Raw genomic sequence first — 19,045 nt, 5'->3', positions numbered from 1 at the left:
GGCAGTCAAACCAATCAGACTCAGTAGAAATTACTGTATTCCTTGGCTAGCTGTTTCAGTTTTCTGACAGACAAGCACTGTCTGAGCATTCTAAGAAAATGGGATATCACAATAACAAGCATTTAATGTGCATATTTCCTCATGTTGATATCACATATATCCTTTGCAAACCATATACAGGTGTAGCGGTTTAAATTACATGATGTCAGTATCTTTAATCAAGGAATTACATCATGTGTGGGGGTATTATGTGAAAATCTTGTAATGTGTATTTAACCCTGTTGCATAAATTTCCATGTTTGCAGTATAAGCCTTAGATGTTTTCTTTGTTTTAGGTCTATTATTTTCAAAATGTCAGAGTGAATTGGCTTTAATTCATGAAGAATTATTTAGAAGGTGAATTTCTGTCTCTCCACACACCTGATGTACTGTGTTAGTTTATAGGTATACACGACAACTAGCTGCTGCTTACCTGTTTAAATTTTGTATAGATCATGGTCAGGAACCAGACTTTAAATAACCTGAATGAAATTTTAAGATTTTGTCCTGATTTTTAACCCATCATATTACACCCAGTAGAGAACATATTGAGTCAAAACAGCAAATACCTTTGACATCTTTACAAACTGTCATGATAGCTGTTTCCTCATGAATATGCTGTGCAGCTTTGAGCATTGTACCTGTGTATGAATTTTATTGATATAGTATATGCCTGATATATTCTAAATTAACTGCTGGGACATAACTATATTTATTAAATATAAAAAATATGAATCTACCCAGGTAATTTTTGAAATATACCTAAAGGGTATGAAATGCAATGCCTCACACTGACACATACTTTTCTAATTAATGTCCTTCATGAAGTATGCTGGTGTGAGGGATTGTAGTTCATAATCTCATAGATGATATGCATGACCATCAAATTACTAGTCTTAACTAGTCAAACTCAGATCTCATACATGTAGTTGGAGGTCAATAGTTTTATACAGCAAGAATTCAAACTACAATACATGTACATATATGAAATTAGGCATATCTTAGTTTCATCAATTTTACTTTTTGACAAATCTTAAGAAATTCAAATACCCACAAAAAATGGTGAAACCAAAGTACAATGTATTGTAAAGATTGAAGTATATAAAGCTAATGATTGATTAAGGAATTTGTATTTTACAGAGGAGGTGAAGGTGAAGGTGGGGCTCTCGGGCCCTCCTCCTATGAAGGCGGGCTTCCAGTATGTCAACCCAGGACAGGAGGATCAAATGGTAAGAGTTTGGAACTCATATACTCTGAGAAAAAGATTTTGTATAGTTGATGTGGTACTAAACTAGGTCACATCAGGAGGAAGTGATGTTCGTTGTGGGCCATCTCAACTTGTCTGTAAGTTTTCACATTTTTTGGTCTTATCAATGGAACTATTGGACCAAATTTACACCAAATTCGATCATTATGACCAATACCTTGAATATACTCAACAAGAGGATCATATACTCTCTGCCCTTTATAAAATTAAATAACAATAGCAAGGAAAGTTTGGGATTATAAGAATCACCCTGTCTTTCTGTCTGTGTAACCATGATATTCTTGCGTGTTTGGGGCAGAATTTTGAGAGGAATTATATAGAGATGCACATGATTGACACAAAGGTTGCATGATCATCACCCAAGGTCATGTGAGCATCACACAAGGTCATGTGATAATCACTGAAGATCATATGATCAAGGTCACTGATATAAAATGAAGATATATAAAAAAAAAAAAAAAAAAAAAGGACATGGACCTAATTAATTGCATGCAGATCTTTAGCAAGGTGGAATCACAATACAGAATTTTTTTATAAAAATGTTAATGAAAATTCTTCTCAAGAACAACAAGGCCATAATGTGTTAATTAAGACTTTAAGCATTGCCGATCAAGCATTGACCTACTGTCTTCACTCAGTCTTTGTCGCAGTGGGTCAAGTTTATAGAAACAATGATGGAATGGAATAGTATACATAAGTAGAGTGTAATAAAAATCTTAGTCTAGCCTTTTAAACGAGAAAGATAAGATAAAACTTTATTTTTAGTTGGTGAATGTTGCACAACATGGGAAAACATAGCAGACTGCAGAGCTTTTGGCCAACATAAATTATTAGTATTACATACATGTAACTATAACTATAAGACACATGACTGTATAAAACAAACAGAAGATCTAAAAATCTAAATTCAAGGAGGGATCAAAATCTGTAAGTTTTGATTATACAATTTGCTTGGAACACAGATTAAGTCTTTTAATGATACATTCATAGTTACCTTTAAATATTACATGTACACTTTCATTTCTGAATAAACATTAGAAAAGGTATCTAAATTGTTATTAATACCTGAACTGTTAAGTCTGAACTAATCAATTTGTATCAACATTATCATATCATATTTAGTTTTAAGGGGATTGGGAGGGTCTTGATGAAAGCTATGTAAATTTAGTATAATTGACTCTAATTATGCATGTAGATTGGTAATTATGTCTCCCTTCCCAGAACGGGGACATATTGTTTCTTCTTGTTCTTCGATCAACATACAAATTAAGTTTGTCCGGGCCATAACTTTTTTGTCTTTTCACATAGGCCTTTGATATTTGGTTTGTGGGTATACCATGATATTAAGACAGTGTGTCGCATACCATTTTTGATGACCTTTGACCTTGACCTTTTATGTAAAGGTCAAATAATAGAATTTTTGGACCAATTTTTTGGTCCGGATCATAACTTTTGTTTGTGTTTTGATATAGGCCTTTGATATTTGGTATGTTGGCAAGATTAATTCACTATCATATGTTCACAACACTGTTCCTTGTTTGAAGCTCATATGTATATAGGCAAATGTTATGTACCGTAAGTCTTAATTTTCCACTTTAAAGATGATCCCTAAATATGTTTTTAAAAACCTATAAAAAATGGAAGGGGAGACATCAGTTTTAGTGTGCTAAAACAGTTCTTCCTAGTTTGATATGCATTTTAGTTGAAGTTTCTCTCTCAAATTATGACCCTTTGTGCAGCTAGGTTAATGTTGCAGTGATTCAGAGTCGATAATTTCAACAGCTTGACACAGATGTTATTGAGATGATCTTTGTTGAATAATTGTTTATAAGTTGAATTATTTTTTTAAGTGTTTTAAATCGTTTTAGCATATACATCTTGAAAAGAAAGAGCATCATTTTAAAATCTTTATACAGTAAAACACCTTTATAGCACATTACTGGGAACAAAAAATTTAATATGTTGTAAACATACGTGTAATTCATTTATCCAATAAGTTTACAATTTGTTTACATATCTAAAGAGAATAAAAATCAGTTCGTTGTTAGTGTGAATTCATTATAAGAGTGTTTGCTGTAACCATGTTTTATTGTAAATGTGAATTCATTATAAGTGTGTTCGCTGTAACTGTGTTTTACTGTAAATGTGAATTCATTATAAGCGTGTTCGCTGTAACCGTGTTTTACTGTAAGTGTGAATTCATTATAAGCATGTTCGCTGTAACTGTGTTTTACTGTAAATGTGAATTCATTATAAGAATGTTCGCTGTAACTGCATGTGTTTTTAATACTGTGTTGTTTTCTGTAGATTCTGAGTGGTACAGATATTTTTTCATTGATTCACACTAACAGGAAATCAGTGGTTATCGACCGAGTCTGGTCAGAAAAGTCATTGTTTGGTTTTTCATCATCATCACCGCTGGCCTTCTTCGTCTTGTATTCTACTGGCTGCCACACATCTTCATTAAATGTACTCACTCCAAATGTTCACTTCCAGAAGCCAAAATCGTCATACTTAGGGTAAGTAGTGTGTTTCCGTCGGTCTATGATTATAAAATGTACAATTGTTAGGTGTATATGGTAAGGATAATTATAAAAATATATGTTGTGTAATAAATATACATTTATTGCTTTAGCAGTGTAGTACATGAAAAAACTGCATAATATAGTGTGTACCTTCTTAAATTTTGCAAAGAAATTTATAAAAATCGAATTCAAACCAGTTCTAACTACAGAGAATTTAATGATGCAATTTTGACTATAAGTTTTATGTGTGATGGCCAGACGAGTTCGAGCACCGGTGTCCAGATAAGTTTTATGTGTGGTGGTCAGACAAGTTCGAGCACCGATGTCCAGATATCTTAGTTGCTAGAAATTTAGGGGGTCTCTGTTCGAATCTTATAGTCTGGTCTATTACATTTTCTCCCTACCTGTCACATATGTAATATACTACAGTTAAGATTGATAATTATAACTTCTCACCTAGAGGAGTAGAATAATGACTCTGTTTTTAATTAGACCTATATACTGCTGGAACTGCGCTGCTCGATTTTAAGCTGCCAGAATTGACTACTCAAGTTTTAATTTTCACAGGATCAGTACCTCCAATGGTTTGTGTCCACAGTTCAAATTTCCAGTAAAAATGGACAACCAACAACAAGGTACACTAAAGGAAGATTCCAGATATATTTATGCCTCCTGCTATGAAACAGCTCGGGGCAGAAAGTGTTACTTTTTCTGTCCATATTTCTGTCATTCCTCTTGGTAATTTTTCCAGACTCTGTTTGCTGTGCTGGTGGGTAATGACCTAATTTTCAGTATGTCTCTATATTGATGACTTAAAAGATCAAATTCAAGTTTCATGTCAATTGACTATTTTTTTTAATGAAGTTACTGATAACTGCACTTAAACTTTGAATACTTCTAATTTACAGTTTTCTGGACTTTGGGGGGGGGGGGGGTGTTTGTAGACAGCGTTATCTCAATATATCAATGACACAAAGTTCGAGTTTCATGTTGATCAACACATTTTTTTTTTTTTAAATTATTGCCTTGAAAAAATTATATTATTTCCAGACTTTTATGTATTAAATTGTGCTTGTTACGATAATGAACTGAACATGACAGTGTGTACATGTACTTGTAGTTTTATTACATTAAATCCCAGATTAAGTTTCACCCTCTTGCCTGTTTACTGACCTCCTTTTACCTGGTAGGGTCATTGCCCTTAGACTTAAAAGATATCAAAGTCGTGTTAAAAAAATCATTGGAATTTATATGTATACTTAAATAAAATGAACAAATGACATTGACAAAATGAACAAATGGATTTTTATTTTAAATTGTTACAAAATGTGTCAAATGAACAGTTTGCAAATATTGTCATTTTTTAATCTAATTCATACAAAATGACATTATATTGTCAACTCAAGGTTTTTGTACCTTGAATAAATGCAATATTCTATATAAAATCTCAATTAATAAAATAACTCAGTGATTGAATTCCTTTCTGCATCCAGAGTTTGTCTTTGTACTTTACAGTCTACCTAGCTAGCCCATGGTCTCTTCAGAACTTATTCAAGAATACATAAGCAGGATATGTGATACATTATATTCTATTTCAGTCTGTTTTATCCGCACCTAGTGTTATTTTTACATCCCTGGACTTTCAAATATTTCAAAACTTGTAGGTCATTGGAGACATTCGTATCATATTGACACATCAAGTTAAATATATATATATATATAGCAATTAAGTCATAAACCTAGCTATACAGAAAACAGCCCTGGTCCGATACATATCTTGAAGGCTGAAGTGCTTTAATGGTTTATTATTTGTTTGACGGATAGGAGCTACCTGTTTGTTACATTTGACTTTGATATTTAACCTTGACATTTAACCTTGACCTTCCATTGTAGCGCTATGAAGGATGGCGTGGCTGGGATCGCCTTCAGTAAGAGTGCCTACAGTAGCAACACACCACTAAAAATGGCCGACTCTAAGGTAGTGTAGGTCACTTGGAGACCAAGAAAATAAAATTTTATCAGGAGTTATTTTCCTTAACCCCACCCAGACTGACATTTTTAATTTTCACTCTGAAAACCCTCATGCAAAAACCCAATAAATTTATTGCTATGCTGTAATAATAACCATTATAAATGTATATACATGTACATCTCTCCCTCTTTCTCTGTCTCTCTCTGGATTTTATATATAATAAAGCCTAGAATGACCAACAACACAAACAAGTAGATTTGTCCCTTCCTCAACACAACCAAACCAGATTTACATAAGTAGGCTAATGATAGTAAAGATGTATGAAAAGTCTAGTGCTAAATCTATATACATATTTACATTGCAGTGAAAAATTATTGTTTGTTGTTTTTGGTTTGCTAATCAATATGTTTTTTAGGGAGTAGATTATTCACTTATGTAACACTTTTTAGCTCACCTGAGCTGAAAGCTCAAGTGAGTTTTTCTGATCGCCTGTTGCCCATCGTCTGTCTGTAAACTTTTTACATTTTTGACTTCTTCTCCAGAACCACTGGGCCAATTATAACCAAACTTGGCCAAAAGCATTCTTGGATGAAGGGCTTTCAAGTTTTTTTTCAAATAAAGGGCCATGCCCCTTTCAAAGGGGAAGATAATCACAAAAAATGCAAAAATAGGGTGAGGTCATTTAAAAATCTTCTTCTCAAGAACCACTCCACCAGAAGAGCTGAAATTTACATGACAGCTTCCTTACATAATGCAGATTCAAGTTAGTAAAAATCATGGCCCTCGGGGGTAGGATGGGGCCACAATAGGGGATCAAAGTTTTACATATAAATATATAGGGAAAATCTTTAAAAATCTTCTTCTCAAGAACCACTTAGCCAGAAAAGCTGAGATTTACATGAAAGCTTCCTGACATAGTACAGATTCAAGTTTTTTAATATCATGGCCCCATAGCACTAGGATGGGGGCACAATAGGGGATCAAAGTTTTACATACAAATATATAGGGAAAATCTTTAAAAATCTTCTCAAAAACTACTGGGCCAGGAAAATGGAAATTTACATGAAAGCTTCCTGACATAGTAGAGATTCATGTTTGTTAAAATCATGCCCTCCCCCAAGGGGGGGGGGGTAAGATGAGGCAACAATAGGGGATCAAAGTTTTACATATAGGAAAAATCTTCTTCTCAAGAACCACTGAGCCAGAAAAGCTGAGATTTACATACAAGCTTCCTGACATAGTGCAGATTCAAGTTTGTTAAAATCATTGCCCCTGGGTGTTGGATGGGGCCACAATAGGGGATCAAAGTTTTACATAACTAATAAATAGAAAAAAAATCTTTAAAAATGTTCTCCTTAAGAACCATTGGGCCAAAGAAGTTTACATTTGCACAAAAGCTTCCTGACTTAGTGCTGATTCACATTTGTAAAAATCATGGTCCCCGGGGGTAAGATGGGGCCACAGTAGGGGATCAAAATTTTACATACAAGTATATTGGGGAAAATCATTAAAAATCTTCCTCTGAAAAATCACTGGGCCAGAAAATTTTACATTTACATGAAGGCTTCCTGACATAGTGCAGATTCAATTTTGTAAAAATCATGGCCCCAGGGAGTAGGTTGGGGCCACAATAGGGATCAAAGTTTTACATGCGAATATATACTAGGAAAAATCTTTAAATATGAGCCAAGGTGAGCGATGTGGCCCATGGGCCTCTTGTTTGGATTACAAATGTTGAATTCACCAAAACCTATGTGCGCAATTGATATTAAATGTATGATTTATTCAAGGTGGCCTTGCATTTAATAAGCTATTTCTTGTATCAGACTTGCAATTTGATTTCTACATCACAGAGAAAATCAAAACAGTTAAACTATCACTGCCTGAATCTACAGGTCAGAGGAAAAAGGCATGCAATTACCTGACTTCTGCCCTCACTATTGAGAAATTACTATTCTGTATTTTTTCCCACGACTAGGTGAACAATTTTATGATAATGAATTAAAGTACATGTAACTCATGATTAAATCTCACTGAGATTACCATTAAATGTCATGCCTCTGGGTTTATGTACCCCAAACCTTCTATATCTAATTGCAATAGTCACTTTCTGCGTTTGATGTGTTTGGGCTCACCTGAGCTGAAGACTTAATGAAGCAGTTCGTTTCAAAGTTTGTCTGCATCCTATCTAACTGTCTGTTCATTCGTTTTATTCGCTCAAAACCATAATATTTACATTCACTGTATCTTTTCTCTTGTATGTCGTTTGAAATGGATGTTGCTTTCATCATAGACAATGAATACATGTTTGTTGCAAACTAGTTCAATCTGGTTTTTTAGGACCACCTATCCGCATATAGTCATTAGCATCGTCAAGGTCATAGGATGCATTGGCTGTTCCATTTAAAGTAACTAATGGTCACTGATACATATCACAGTACATAATGAGAATGAAGCTCTTTTTACAGACAAAACGTTGGTAAATGTCAGTTCTAATGTAACAAACACCAGTAGTACTGGATGAGGAAAGGTTTTCTGTAAGTTATCGTTTAAGCAGAATCTTTAGTGGGAATTTTATTTTGGCATTATTAGCAAGGGTGTTGAGATTGCTAAAAAATTATATAAAGTGCTAACAATTTATTCCGTATCAAAAGTAATAGTTATCTTTCTTGGAATCATAAAGTTGCTAAGATTAGCTCAAAGACTAGCTAAATATATATTCCCATTTTTATGGGAAAATCGCTAAATTTTTGTCTCGCTAAAAATTCCATTTATACGGTATAAGTAAATATATAGTGAAATCAAATTGAATAAAATTATGTAAGGGGTCATCCATAATTGTCAACCATTTTCCAAAGTGTGCAAAAGCACGCTCAGGGGGAGGGGATAAAAAATCGACAATTTTACCGTACACTCTTTTTTTCTCTTTCGGATTTATTTTGTATCCGCAGAGTTCGGTTTTATTTTATCGTATATAGACCTATTGGCTATAAAAACATAAAAGTATTGGTCATGTTACAAAAGTGTAATGCCTGTATAAAAAAACCAAAAAAAAACCACAAGATATAAGACAGAGACATATTTATTTTTCTCTATAAAAACAAAAATCTTATTGTACACAAAATTTGCACATTTATAAACATTATATCATTCATATATAACAAGAAATAGGGGTACCAATATTAAAGAACTCATTGTTTGAACTAAATTGCTCATAAACTTGATTGTCGATCTTCTTGTTGGGAATTTGAAAATGGTTGATGTACACTTTTTGAGGGGGGTGGGGGGTTTCAAAAAGTGTGCTTTTTGCACACTTTGGAAAATGGTTGACAATTATGGATGACCCCTAATTTACTCTGTTGTCTTACCGGAATCACAGGTACTCTATCAGAACAGCATCATCTTGTCATCACTTCCTTTTTAATGTTACTTATCAAGATTGTAACCATTATTTACTTTCATTAAAAAATACGTGATACAAGAAGATCATATATTGTATAAAGTTCGTATCTATACATGCCGGTCAATTGAATTGAGAATCTTAGTTATATATAGATACTGACAATTATGCAAAGTATCTACACTGTAATTCCTACTATTATGTAACCGAGGTATTACATGATATAATTGTAAACATGAGGCAATTAGAAATAATGCCCTACCTTACACGTGGCAAGGCTTCAACAAAGGACATATACAACATCATAAAGGACAGGAAACATCTTCACTGGTTTAGGGTATGAGGCCGACTGCTGACAGATAGGTGGACAAGGATAAGTGAACTGGAGTTCCAGGTCAAGGGTCAGGTATAGGACAGACCAGGTTCAAGGGTCATTTACATGAGTACATACATGTACATAAATACATTTCACTATAACCTACACTATACCAATAATCGTCCAGCTGGCACTTCGAAAATTAGAATAAGAAAATTGAAAAGAAGTAGGATAGCTAGGGGTTACACTTAATAGATCGACCTTTTTCAAATCATGATATCCTAAAATGAATTTGATAATAATTATATGTACTGTGATTTCATGAATTTTTCACAGGTATCAAATTTTATGATTTACTTAAAATCAGGACAGCTATAAATTTTGTTGTTTTTCTCTTATGAAAAAAGAATCCTGTACTTCGTGGTTAATTTCATGATTTCTTATAGTCAACGTACCACATAAACAATGGACATTGGTATTTCAGTGCATGATGAGGAAACCATGCAGTACATATATTATTTCCGATATGGGGCCATTTCCTCTTAATATTAAATTGCTTTTTTCATACTACTAATTATGCCTCCCTCATTTTGCATCCAACTATGACATTCTCACATATATTTGATCTGACTTACAGATCTAGTTAAACCTTTATCGAATCATGAACATATCCTAGAATGAATATGGTAATTTTGTTAATTTTTAATGTGAGCATCAAATCTTGTGGTTTGCCTAGAATCAAAAATTTTGTTGGTATGTAAATTCATGGAAGGCTAAATTTTGTTCTCATTTAAAAACAGAAACATCCCAAACATCATTTCTAACTCGCTCGGACTGGAGAGCTATTGTCATGACCCTATAGCTAGTGTCAGCATTGGCATCACACTCTTAAGGAAAAAACTTTAACCTTGGCTATATCTTTTGAACCAAGATGATAGGGATTTGATGTTTAATATTTAGATGCTTAATGAACAGGCCTTTGATATATGGTATCAAAACTTTTGACCTAGTAATCTAAAAATGGACTTTGACCTATTTTTCAAAAACTCTTAACCTTTTGAATGATAGGTAAGCAGAGTCATTCTTCCCTGTGAACTATGTTGTCCTCTGACAACTCTTGTTGATTTTGTGGTTTTGTTCATCCACATAAGCAATGGATGTTGGTATTTCAACACATGATGAGGATACCAGTGCACATCATTTCAGAAATTAGCCCGGCCATTTCCTTTTAAAAATCAAATTACCCTCTTGGTTTGTGTGTGATGTGAGATTCTTTTCCTTATTTCTTAGACATCTACAGCCTGTGAATCAGAAGGACGCGTGTCGGAGGTTGATCGAGTTTTAGAAGTAATAAACACTTTTAAATTATTGTCTGATTAGCTTTCACTGCTTGCAGCCTTTAGCTTTGTTAGATTTTTCAATGCTCAGCATGGTGTCTGAATATACCTAGCTATACTGTGGTTGAATATTAACCAGAAAAAAATGTAATACATATGTACTTTGTACTGTAAAATTTTCACCCTTGTGTTATTTTTAGCCCACTTTTTTGTGGGCGAATTCAAAACTGGGCTAATAAAACAAGATTGTATAACTCACTCTAAAAGTAGGAAAAATAATCCCCTAATTAATCTGAAATGGGTCAAAATATATTGTTTTCCGATGCATTAGGGTGAAAATTTTCCAGTATGCAGTAGGTGTGCATGTGCTAGTTAATGCATTTAGGAAATATGAATGAATGTTTACTAAACATTACAACAACTTCTATAGTGTTATCTGATGTTCAGCAAATCACCACCAAAATTTCCTCTTAAAAAAAAAACCCTGAAAAACAAGCATCTGGAGACTGCTAATTGGTGCAAAATCAGCACATTCCACCACAAATCTGTGTGTGTAAAATTAGCATCATCCACCATAAATCTGTGTGTGTAAAATTAGCATCATACACCATAAATCTGTGTGTGTAAAATTAGCATCATCCACCACAAATCTGTGTGTGTAAAATTAGCATCATCCACCACAAATATGTGTGTGTGAAATTAGCATCATCCACCACAAATCTATTGTGTGAAATTAGCATCATCCACCACAAATCTATGTGTGTGTGAAATTAGCATCATTCACCATAAATTTGTGTGTGTGAATTAAATTAGCATCATCCACCTCAAATCTATGTGTGTAAAATTAGCATCATCCACCATAAATCTGAATGTGTGAAATTAGCATCATCCACCACAAATCTGTGTGTGTGAAATTAGCATCATCCACCACAAATCTGTGTGTGTGAAATTAGCATCATCCACACAAATATGTGTGTGTGAAATTAGTATCATCCACCACAAATATGTGTGTGTGAAATTAGCATCATCCACCATCTAAAGGTTTATTCTGCAGTCTCAACTCTCCCAAAAAAATCTTCATTTGAGTATCAGTTATGTTTAACGTAATTGCAGCTTTTCAGATACATGTACAAACAGAATTATGTAACTGTTTGCATACAAACAACAGACTTGCATGGTTTGGTGGAAGTAGGTAATACTTTCCTAATCATTTTATTTGAGTAATAAAGTACATGTAATTCAGAAGGCATATATTGGTAAGTATGACTTACTGTACATGTGTAACTGTAACATTGTATGCATTGGACAAATTGTTACAGTTCACTGTTTTACATACTGTAGATTCCATATTTTAGGTGAGTACTAGATATATAATAATCGCGAAATGACTCGTAGACGTCAAATTGAAAGAACATGAATTCGTGAGTGGTCTCCTGATAAGAGTGTTTACATGTATATCAGCAATATTAAAATAAAAGCAAGTATTTTTATTTTGCGAGTGATGCTTCTTCTGAAATTAAGCAAAATTAAATCCTTCTACAGTAGTTGATGAAGGACATGATTTATATAAAGTAACATATAACTATATAAATATGTCATTGTAAAAAATATCTTACAAATGAATACTAAAGTTTTTGTCTTTTAAAAGAATCGTTTTAAAATACAGTTGATGACTGCAGACAGACAGACAGACAAATTGATAAATTTTATAATTAAGGATGTATGTCACAATAGAGAAAACTGTTGTGAATGGAAAGAAGGTCAGCCATTATGATGATGTGTTATTCCTCTTTAATTTTGCACATGTATCTAAGTTCCTATTTATTTTGAGGTCCAAAGGTCAAGGTCACTTTGTCACTAAATGCCATAGATTTGAGCTTGTCTGTCTCTAACTTTCATACTACTAGGGGCATCTTTGTGAAACTTACATAACATGATCATATCCAAAAGAGGAAGGGACCTATTTATTTTGAGGTCAAAAGGTCAAGGTCTCTTTTTCACCATATACTGTAGATTTGAGCTTGCCTCTAACTTTTATACATGTAATTGCTGGTGTATGTTTATCAGACTTCAAATCCTGATGACATTCAAGATTCATGTTGCTTTTGAAATCCAAAGGTCAAGGTCATTATCACACTAAATACCTATTATGGCCATTCAAAGCTTCATACTTATAAACTATGTGCATGTTTTTACATCGTGAATGCAAGCATGCATAATTTTCCGTGTATCATTCTTGTTACCAATGTAGATTATTGATACTTGTCGTTTTTTCGTGGTGTGTGTTATTTGTTTATGTAATATATGTCTCTTGATAAAGACGTGGGTTGCATCGAAAATTTCAGTTTTAAATAACCAACAGTGTCGTGGCCTTTTCAGTGCTTTTATGAATTTCTTTACTGGCCTTGTATCTTCTTAGATCCGACACTTTAAGAAAGTAGGGTGTTGTTGGGTTTTCGTGCTTTTATATATAAAAAAAAATATATCAAGATGGATTTAAATATATATATATATATATATATATATATATATATATATATATATACTTCTTTGGCAAGATCTTTCATTTCATATCATAATCTTTGACCCTGTGACTTTGAACTCAGAGTTTGACCTATTTTTAAAAGAACATAACCTATTGAATATTTTTTTAACTATTTTAGGTGAGGATTTAATTGTATGTTGTATATAGATTCTTTATGGTAAGACCTTGCACACAATAGTGTTTGTTTGATCTTTTGACCTTGGAATTTGACCTACTTTTTAAAAAAAATTCCTAACGTATTCAATATCTCCTGAAGGTAGAGCCTTCATGCTTCGTATATAGGTTTTTTATGGCAATTAGAACTTGATATTATTTTGTGACCTTGACCTGGAAGTATGACCTACTTTTGATAACAATCTTACCTATTTAATATCTCCTGAACTATTCAAGGCATCTTCACAAATCAAGTTTATTGATTTGTAATACCTCACACTAACCCTTGACATCAGTGACTATCAAAAAGTTGGGCTCATTCTGATTGGTTCCCACAAAAGAGTGGGAACCAATGAGAATGCGGTTCTATTTCTAACAAAGCGAAGCGAGAGATTCAAATAAAAACATGTGTATTGATAGCTACAGTTATGGCTATTTCAATCGTTTGAGCAATATTATCTTAAACAAAAAGGTTTCCAAACTTGATCTACTATCAATAAACGTAATTAGTGGTGTAAATATTACAATTGCGCTTGTTTATCAATACAGCAGTATGAGATCGCATCATTTGTAACCATGTACACTATAACAAGATGCAGACTGATTTCATTGGATGTTTTATTTATAGTGGATTGCGTAATGGTCTAATGAGCCCAACTTTTATATAGCGACTGATGTCAAGGGTTAGTGTGAGGTAACGAATCAATAACCCTTGACTTGTGAAGATGTATTCAAGGTAGATCTTTCATATCTTGTATATATATATTTCTTATGACAAGACCTTTCATTTCATATCATGATCTTTGACCCTGTAACCTTGAACTTAGAGTTTGACCTACCTTAAAAAACATAACCTATCAAATATATTCAGAACTAATTTAGGTGGTGCTTTCATATTTTGTATACAGATTCTTTATAACAAGACCTTGATGTGCATAAATCTGTTTAAAACAATACCTGACCTATTCAATATCTCCTGAACTATATAGGGTAGGGCTTTCATATTTTGTATATAGGCTAATTATGACAAGACCCTTTTTTATTGTGAAGCTTGACCATATGACCTTGACCTGAAATTTGACCTACTTTTAATAAAAATATTACCTATTTAATACATCTTAAACTATTTAAGATAGAGCTTTCATATTCTGTATGTAGATTTCTTATGGCAAGGTCTTATCAATGACCTTGTGACTTCAATGGTCTTATCCAGAACAGCAAGATCATGTTAGCCATATTGGTGTTGAGGCATCTCTGTATTATGTGAATTCATTTTCAGTGATGTTGTGATCCTTTGGGGCTAGGTTGGGGCCACAGTATGGGGTCAAAATTTTTCATGAGAATAAAGATTGATAACAAAGATCTTTTAAAAATCACAACAATTTAACAATTGCAGGGCCAAGGTGACTCAGGTGAGTGATGTGGCCCATTGGCCCCTGTTGTCTGTCAGTCTTCAAAAACTTTAACCATGACCATGAGTTTTGAATGGATGATGATAGAGCTTTTATATTTCACATGCGTATTCCTTTTGACACCTTTCTTTTCATACCAACACTTTTTACCTATGGATTTAACCTACTTTTGAACAGTGCCCATAACTTTTAAATGGTTGGTGGTAGCTGACTTTCATATTTCACATGTGTATTCCTTTTGACAAGACTTTTCATTAAGTACTAAACTGTAGTGATGGGCAATCGGTTTAAAATCATAATCGTTTTGTAATCGGGAGTAGAAAACTGATCGATTTTCGATTAATAATCGTTTTCTATGATATCTAAAAACTATATTTTTCATTCAATATTATTTGTTAAAACCTTCTACACCACCATGTATGTTACTTTCTCTATATGAATACTGCAGAAATGAACAAACTCAATCATTCATACATTATTTTTTATTTAATTATAAACAGAAACTACAGTAAAACTGGCACTAACCTTTGGACTAGAACAGATATATTTAAAAAAAATAAACAGCACATGTAAAACTGTGCTGAACAAAAAGAAGATACATGCTTTGTTTTATTTAACAGCGAAACTGGCACTATCTGGAATGTTCGCCATTTTGAAATGAATTAAAATATGAAACCAGCTCGGTCCTTTTTATTTCCGGTTTTGACAGCGACTTTCGATTATAAAATTTATAATTGATAATGATTGGAATAGGTAAACCAATCAATTTTCGATGATAATCGATCATTGTCCCATCACTACCAAACTGTTTGTCCCCATAACCTTGAGGTACAGTAACATTCAAATAAACATCAAAATGTTGTAAAGCTAACGACAAAGCAATTAGACACTTTTTTTCAATGGTTGGATAATTTTGTTGACATTTATGACCTAATTACTCTACAGTAGGGTGACAAAAGTCACTCTTTGCAAGGTTCACTGTTAAATTTGCTCTTACCAGAATGTTGAAGAATGCACGCATGATTCGGAGATGTTCCTCCCATGTGTCACTGTAGATGATACCATCATCAATGTAGGCTTCACATGCTTGAAGATCATGTAGAACGGAATGAATTATCCACTGAAAGGTCGCTGGAGCATTTTTCATACCAAACGGCATCACTTTGTATTAAAAGAGGCCATCGGGAGTCACCATTGCAGAGATTTCTTTGGCTCTTTCAGTCAATGGCACTTGCCAGTAACCCTTCAACAGGTCAAATTTACTGACAAATTTGGCATTTCCAATTTTGTCAATACATGCAGTCATCAATTCTAGGAATCTGATAAGAGTTGATCTGTTTTCGTGACAGAATTCAGTACATAATCAGTAGGTACCATCAGGTTTCAATACAAGAATGCAAGGTGAGCTACAGTCACTTTTACTTGGTTCAATAATGTCGTTGTTCAACATGTACTCATTGTACTGGACTTTTAATGGATTTAAACGATAGGGATGCTGCTTGATGGGCAAAGCATCATTAACTATAACATCATGACAAGCGGCATTGGTCTTTTGTAGAACATCCGAGAAGATTGAAGGATTAAGTTAACCATGAAACGTTGAACTTATAATTGTTCTCTCTGGTGAATATATATATTTAAATGTCCAAGTTTGGTATCCAAATTGGCAAGAATTTTGGAGTTCTTAAAACAGATATTCTGATTGAAGTCTTTTTCACAAGTTTCTACACTAATTTCATTCTCAGTACAATTTTGTAATGTCTGAACATTGGCTAAAGTGGAAACTGATTTTACAGAATTTCGGTCACATCTATCAAAATACTTTTAATATGTTAATGTGACAAACTTGTTTTTCTTTACGCCGGCCAGGTGTCTTAACTACATAGTTCACATCACTAAACTTGCTTTCAATTTCATAAGGACCATACTGCCTGGCCTGCAAATGATCATGCCAGAAACAGGCAAAAGTACAAGAACCTTATCACCTGGTTTGAAAACTCTCTTCCTGGCATCTTTGTCATACCAAACTTTCATTTTTGCTTGAGAACTCTTGAGATTTTCTTGTGCTAATTTATGTCAAGCATTATGAAGTTTCTTTTTGAAATTTGATTAAGAGCACTTAAGTTTCAGTTAGCCATTTTCCCCTCAGCAATTTCAAAGGACCTCTATAACTGTATGGCCAAACACTAATTCAGAGGGACTGAATCCTGAACTGCTTCTCTTGCAGCAAATAAAACAAGGTGAACGCCTTCATCCCCGTCTTTATCATACTGATAACAATAATGTTTTCATCATAGTTTTAGGGGTTTGATGGAAGTGTTCAAGTGCTCCCTGAGACTCGGGATGATAAGCAGTAGACTTATATTGTCTAACACCTAACTCATGCATGACCTGTTGAAACAACCCTGACATAAAATTTGAACCTTGATCTGACTGAATAGCCTTAAGCACTCCTACAAAACTGAAAAACTTGGTAATAAAGGGCCTTGACTATGGTGCAGTTGTCTAGTAAATGCAGTAAAAGTGATCAGATTATTGTAAAGTGAGAAATTGTTGGGCATACATGTTAGTGCAAGCTAAGGCCAAAACATTGTGCTTGTCAAGGAGAGTAACTGTAAAAGAAGAATTCGAAAATAAGAAGACTTAAGCTTCATAATAACATTTAATATGTACCATATATTCATGCACTGCATTGTTGTTTGTATATAAACTTTTATATGCAGTTTACAATTTAAGGGTAAAACTTCAACCTTGGCTATATCTTTTGAATCAAAGGGGGATGGGGTTGGATATTTCACATATAGATTCCTTATGACGAGGCCTTTCATTTGGTATGAAGACTTTTGACATAGTGTCCTTGGACTTTCTTTTCAAAAACATTAACCTTGGCAATATCCTAGCTATTACAATCGAATCCAGTGGGGCAGATGATCGAGTTGATATTTCACATTAATATTCATCATGAACAGGCCTTTCATTTGATACCAACTTTTGACCTAGTAAACTTCACCTTGGTCTTTGACCTACTTTTCAAAAATGTTAATTTTAGCAATATCTTTTGAACCAAGGAAGATAGGTCAAGTAGAGTCATGCTTCCCTGCGAGCTATGTTGTCTTCTGACAACTCTTGTGCATTCTATTCTTTTTAAATGGTACAAAATATGTTGTCACACTAAGGTACTAAAATTTACAATGTGTCATTTTTTCTTCTCATTTTTACCGTAATTGCACGCTGCTCCATATATTTTTATTAAGTTATCTCACTTGGGTCTTTGTTTAACTTATGTGACAATTCTTGAACAGTTTCATTTTTTTATACATAATTGTAGGTTTCCATGCAGATAACAATGTAACGCTAAACAGAATTGCAATTCATTTTTAGCTGACTCGGAATCTCGTCCGCTACTTCATCACTAAAAGAGTAAAATATATCTGGGATCCTGATTCTCAAACATTTAAAAAATTAGAGTAAGTATTTCAAAACCAGTTTAAACAAGTTCTAGTCTAAGATTGAAACAAATTGTATATTTCATTAATTCACTGTACATGTATTGAAAAAAAATTCTCATTCTTGACTATACTTTTGTGATCACATGGAGTTATCTTGCACATAAACTACGTGGATGGTTTGCTTTGTGATAGATGTTAGTATTCAATGGAAAGGGGTTCTCATAGATATTCTCCACACAATTTTTTGGTAAAAACATTTTTTGAAAGAGTATACATGTTGAACTGAAATCTATGTACCATAATTAGTTGCCAATGCTTAATTATGACTGTGCTCTGACCACTCTCACTTTTAATATCTCTTTGATCCCTTTACAGAGGTTTAGAAAAACAAACAAAATGTTCCTATTTTCATGCATGCAAGGGACTGACCTATCAACAGCAGCAGGAACGGTGAGCTACAAGTAGTGTTGTCAACATTCTGTCTATCACAGAAACGTTTTCACTTTTGGGACATTGCTTTTTTTTCTTCTTGTAGAATGGCCATGTTTGGTACTAACTCCATTCAGATTCATGTTACACCAATCATAAAACTCCTTTTTAAAGAGGTTTGTAGATGGGCAAAGAAACAGG

At 33.6% G+C, this 19,045-nt stretch overlaps 1 protein-coding gene across 4 annotated transcripts in view; it reads left to right on the top strand.

The window, feature by feature from the left end:
* The window catches only part of LOC125658015 (polyamine-transporting ATPase 13A3-like), a 49,160-nt gene that overhangs the window by 3,941 nt on the left and 26,174 nt on the right, over positions 1–19,045 (top strand). For 2 of the 4 annotated variants that reach the window (XM_056147268.1, XM_056147265.1), the window contains exons 2-9: positions 1,180–1,268; positions 3,658–3,825; positions 4,399–4,466; positions 5,725–5,809; positions 10,810–10,866; positions 18,348–18,433; positions 18,791–18,865; positions 18,951–19,020. In XM_056147268.1, the coding sequence (XP_056003243.1) occupies positions 1,180–1,268; positions 3,658–3,825; positions 4,399–4,466; positions 5,725–5,809; positions 10,810–10,866; positions 18,348–18,433; positions 18,791–18,865; positions 18,951–19,020 (698 nt within the window). Of the gene's footprint in view, positions 1–1,179; positions 1,269–3,657; positions 3,826–4,398; positions 4,467–5,724; positions 5,810–10,809; positions 10,867–16,148; positions 16,590–18,347; positions 18,434–18,790; positions 18,866–18,950; positions 19,021–19,045 lie in introns of those variants that run through there. The other 2 variants (XM_056147270.1, XM_056147272.1) reach the window with 2 other exon arrangements.

Source organism: Ostrea edulis, chromosome 1 (assembly GCF_947568905.1).
Source record: "Ostrea edulis chromosome 1, xbOstEdul1.1, whole genome shotgun sequence".
Lineage (NCBI taxonomy): Eukaryota > Metazoa > Mollusca > Bivalvia > Ostreida > Ostreidae > Ostrea > Ostrea edulis.
This window is presented reverse-complemented; position numbering and strand designations above follow the sequence as displayed.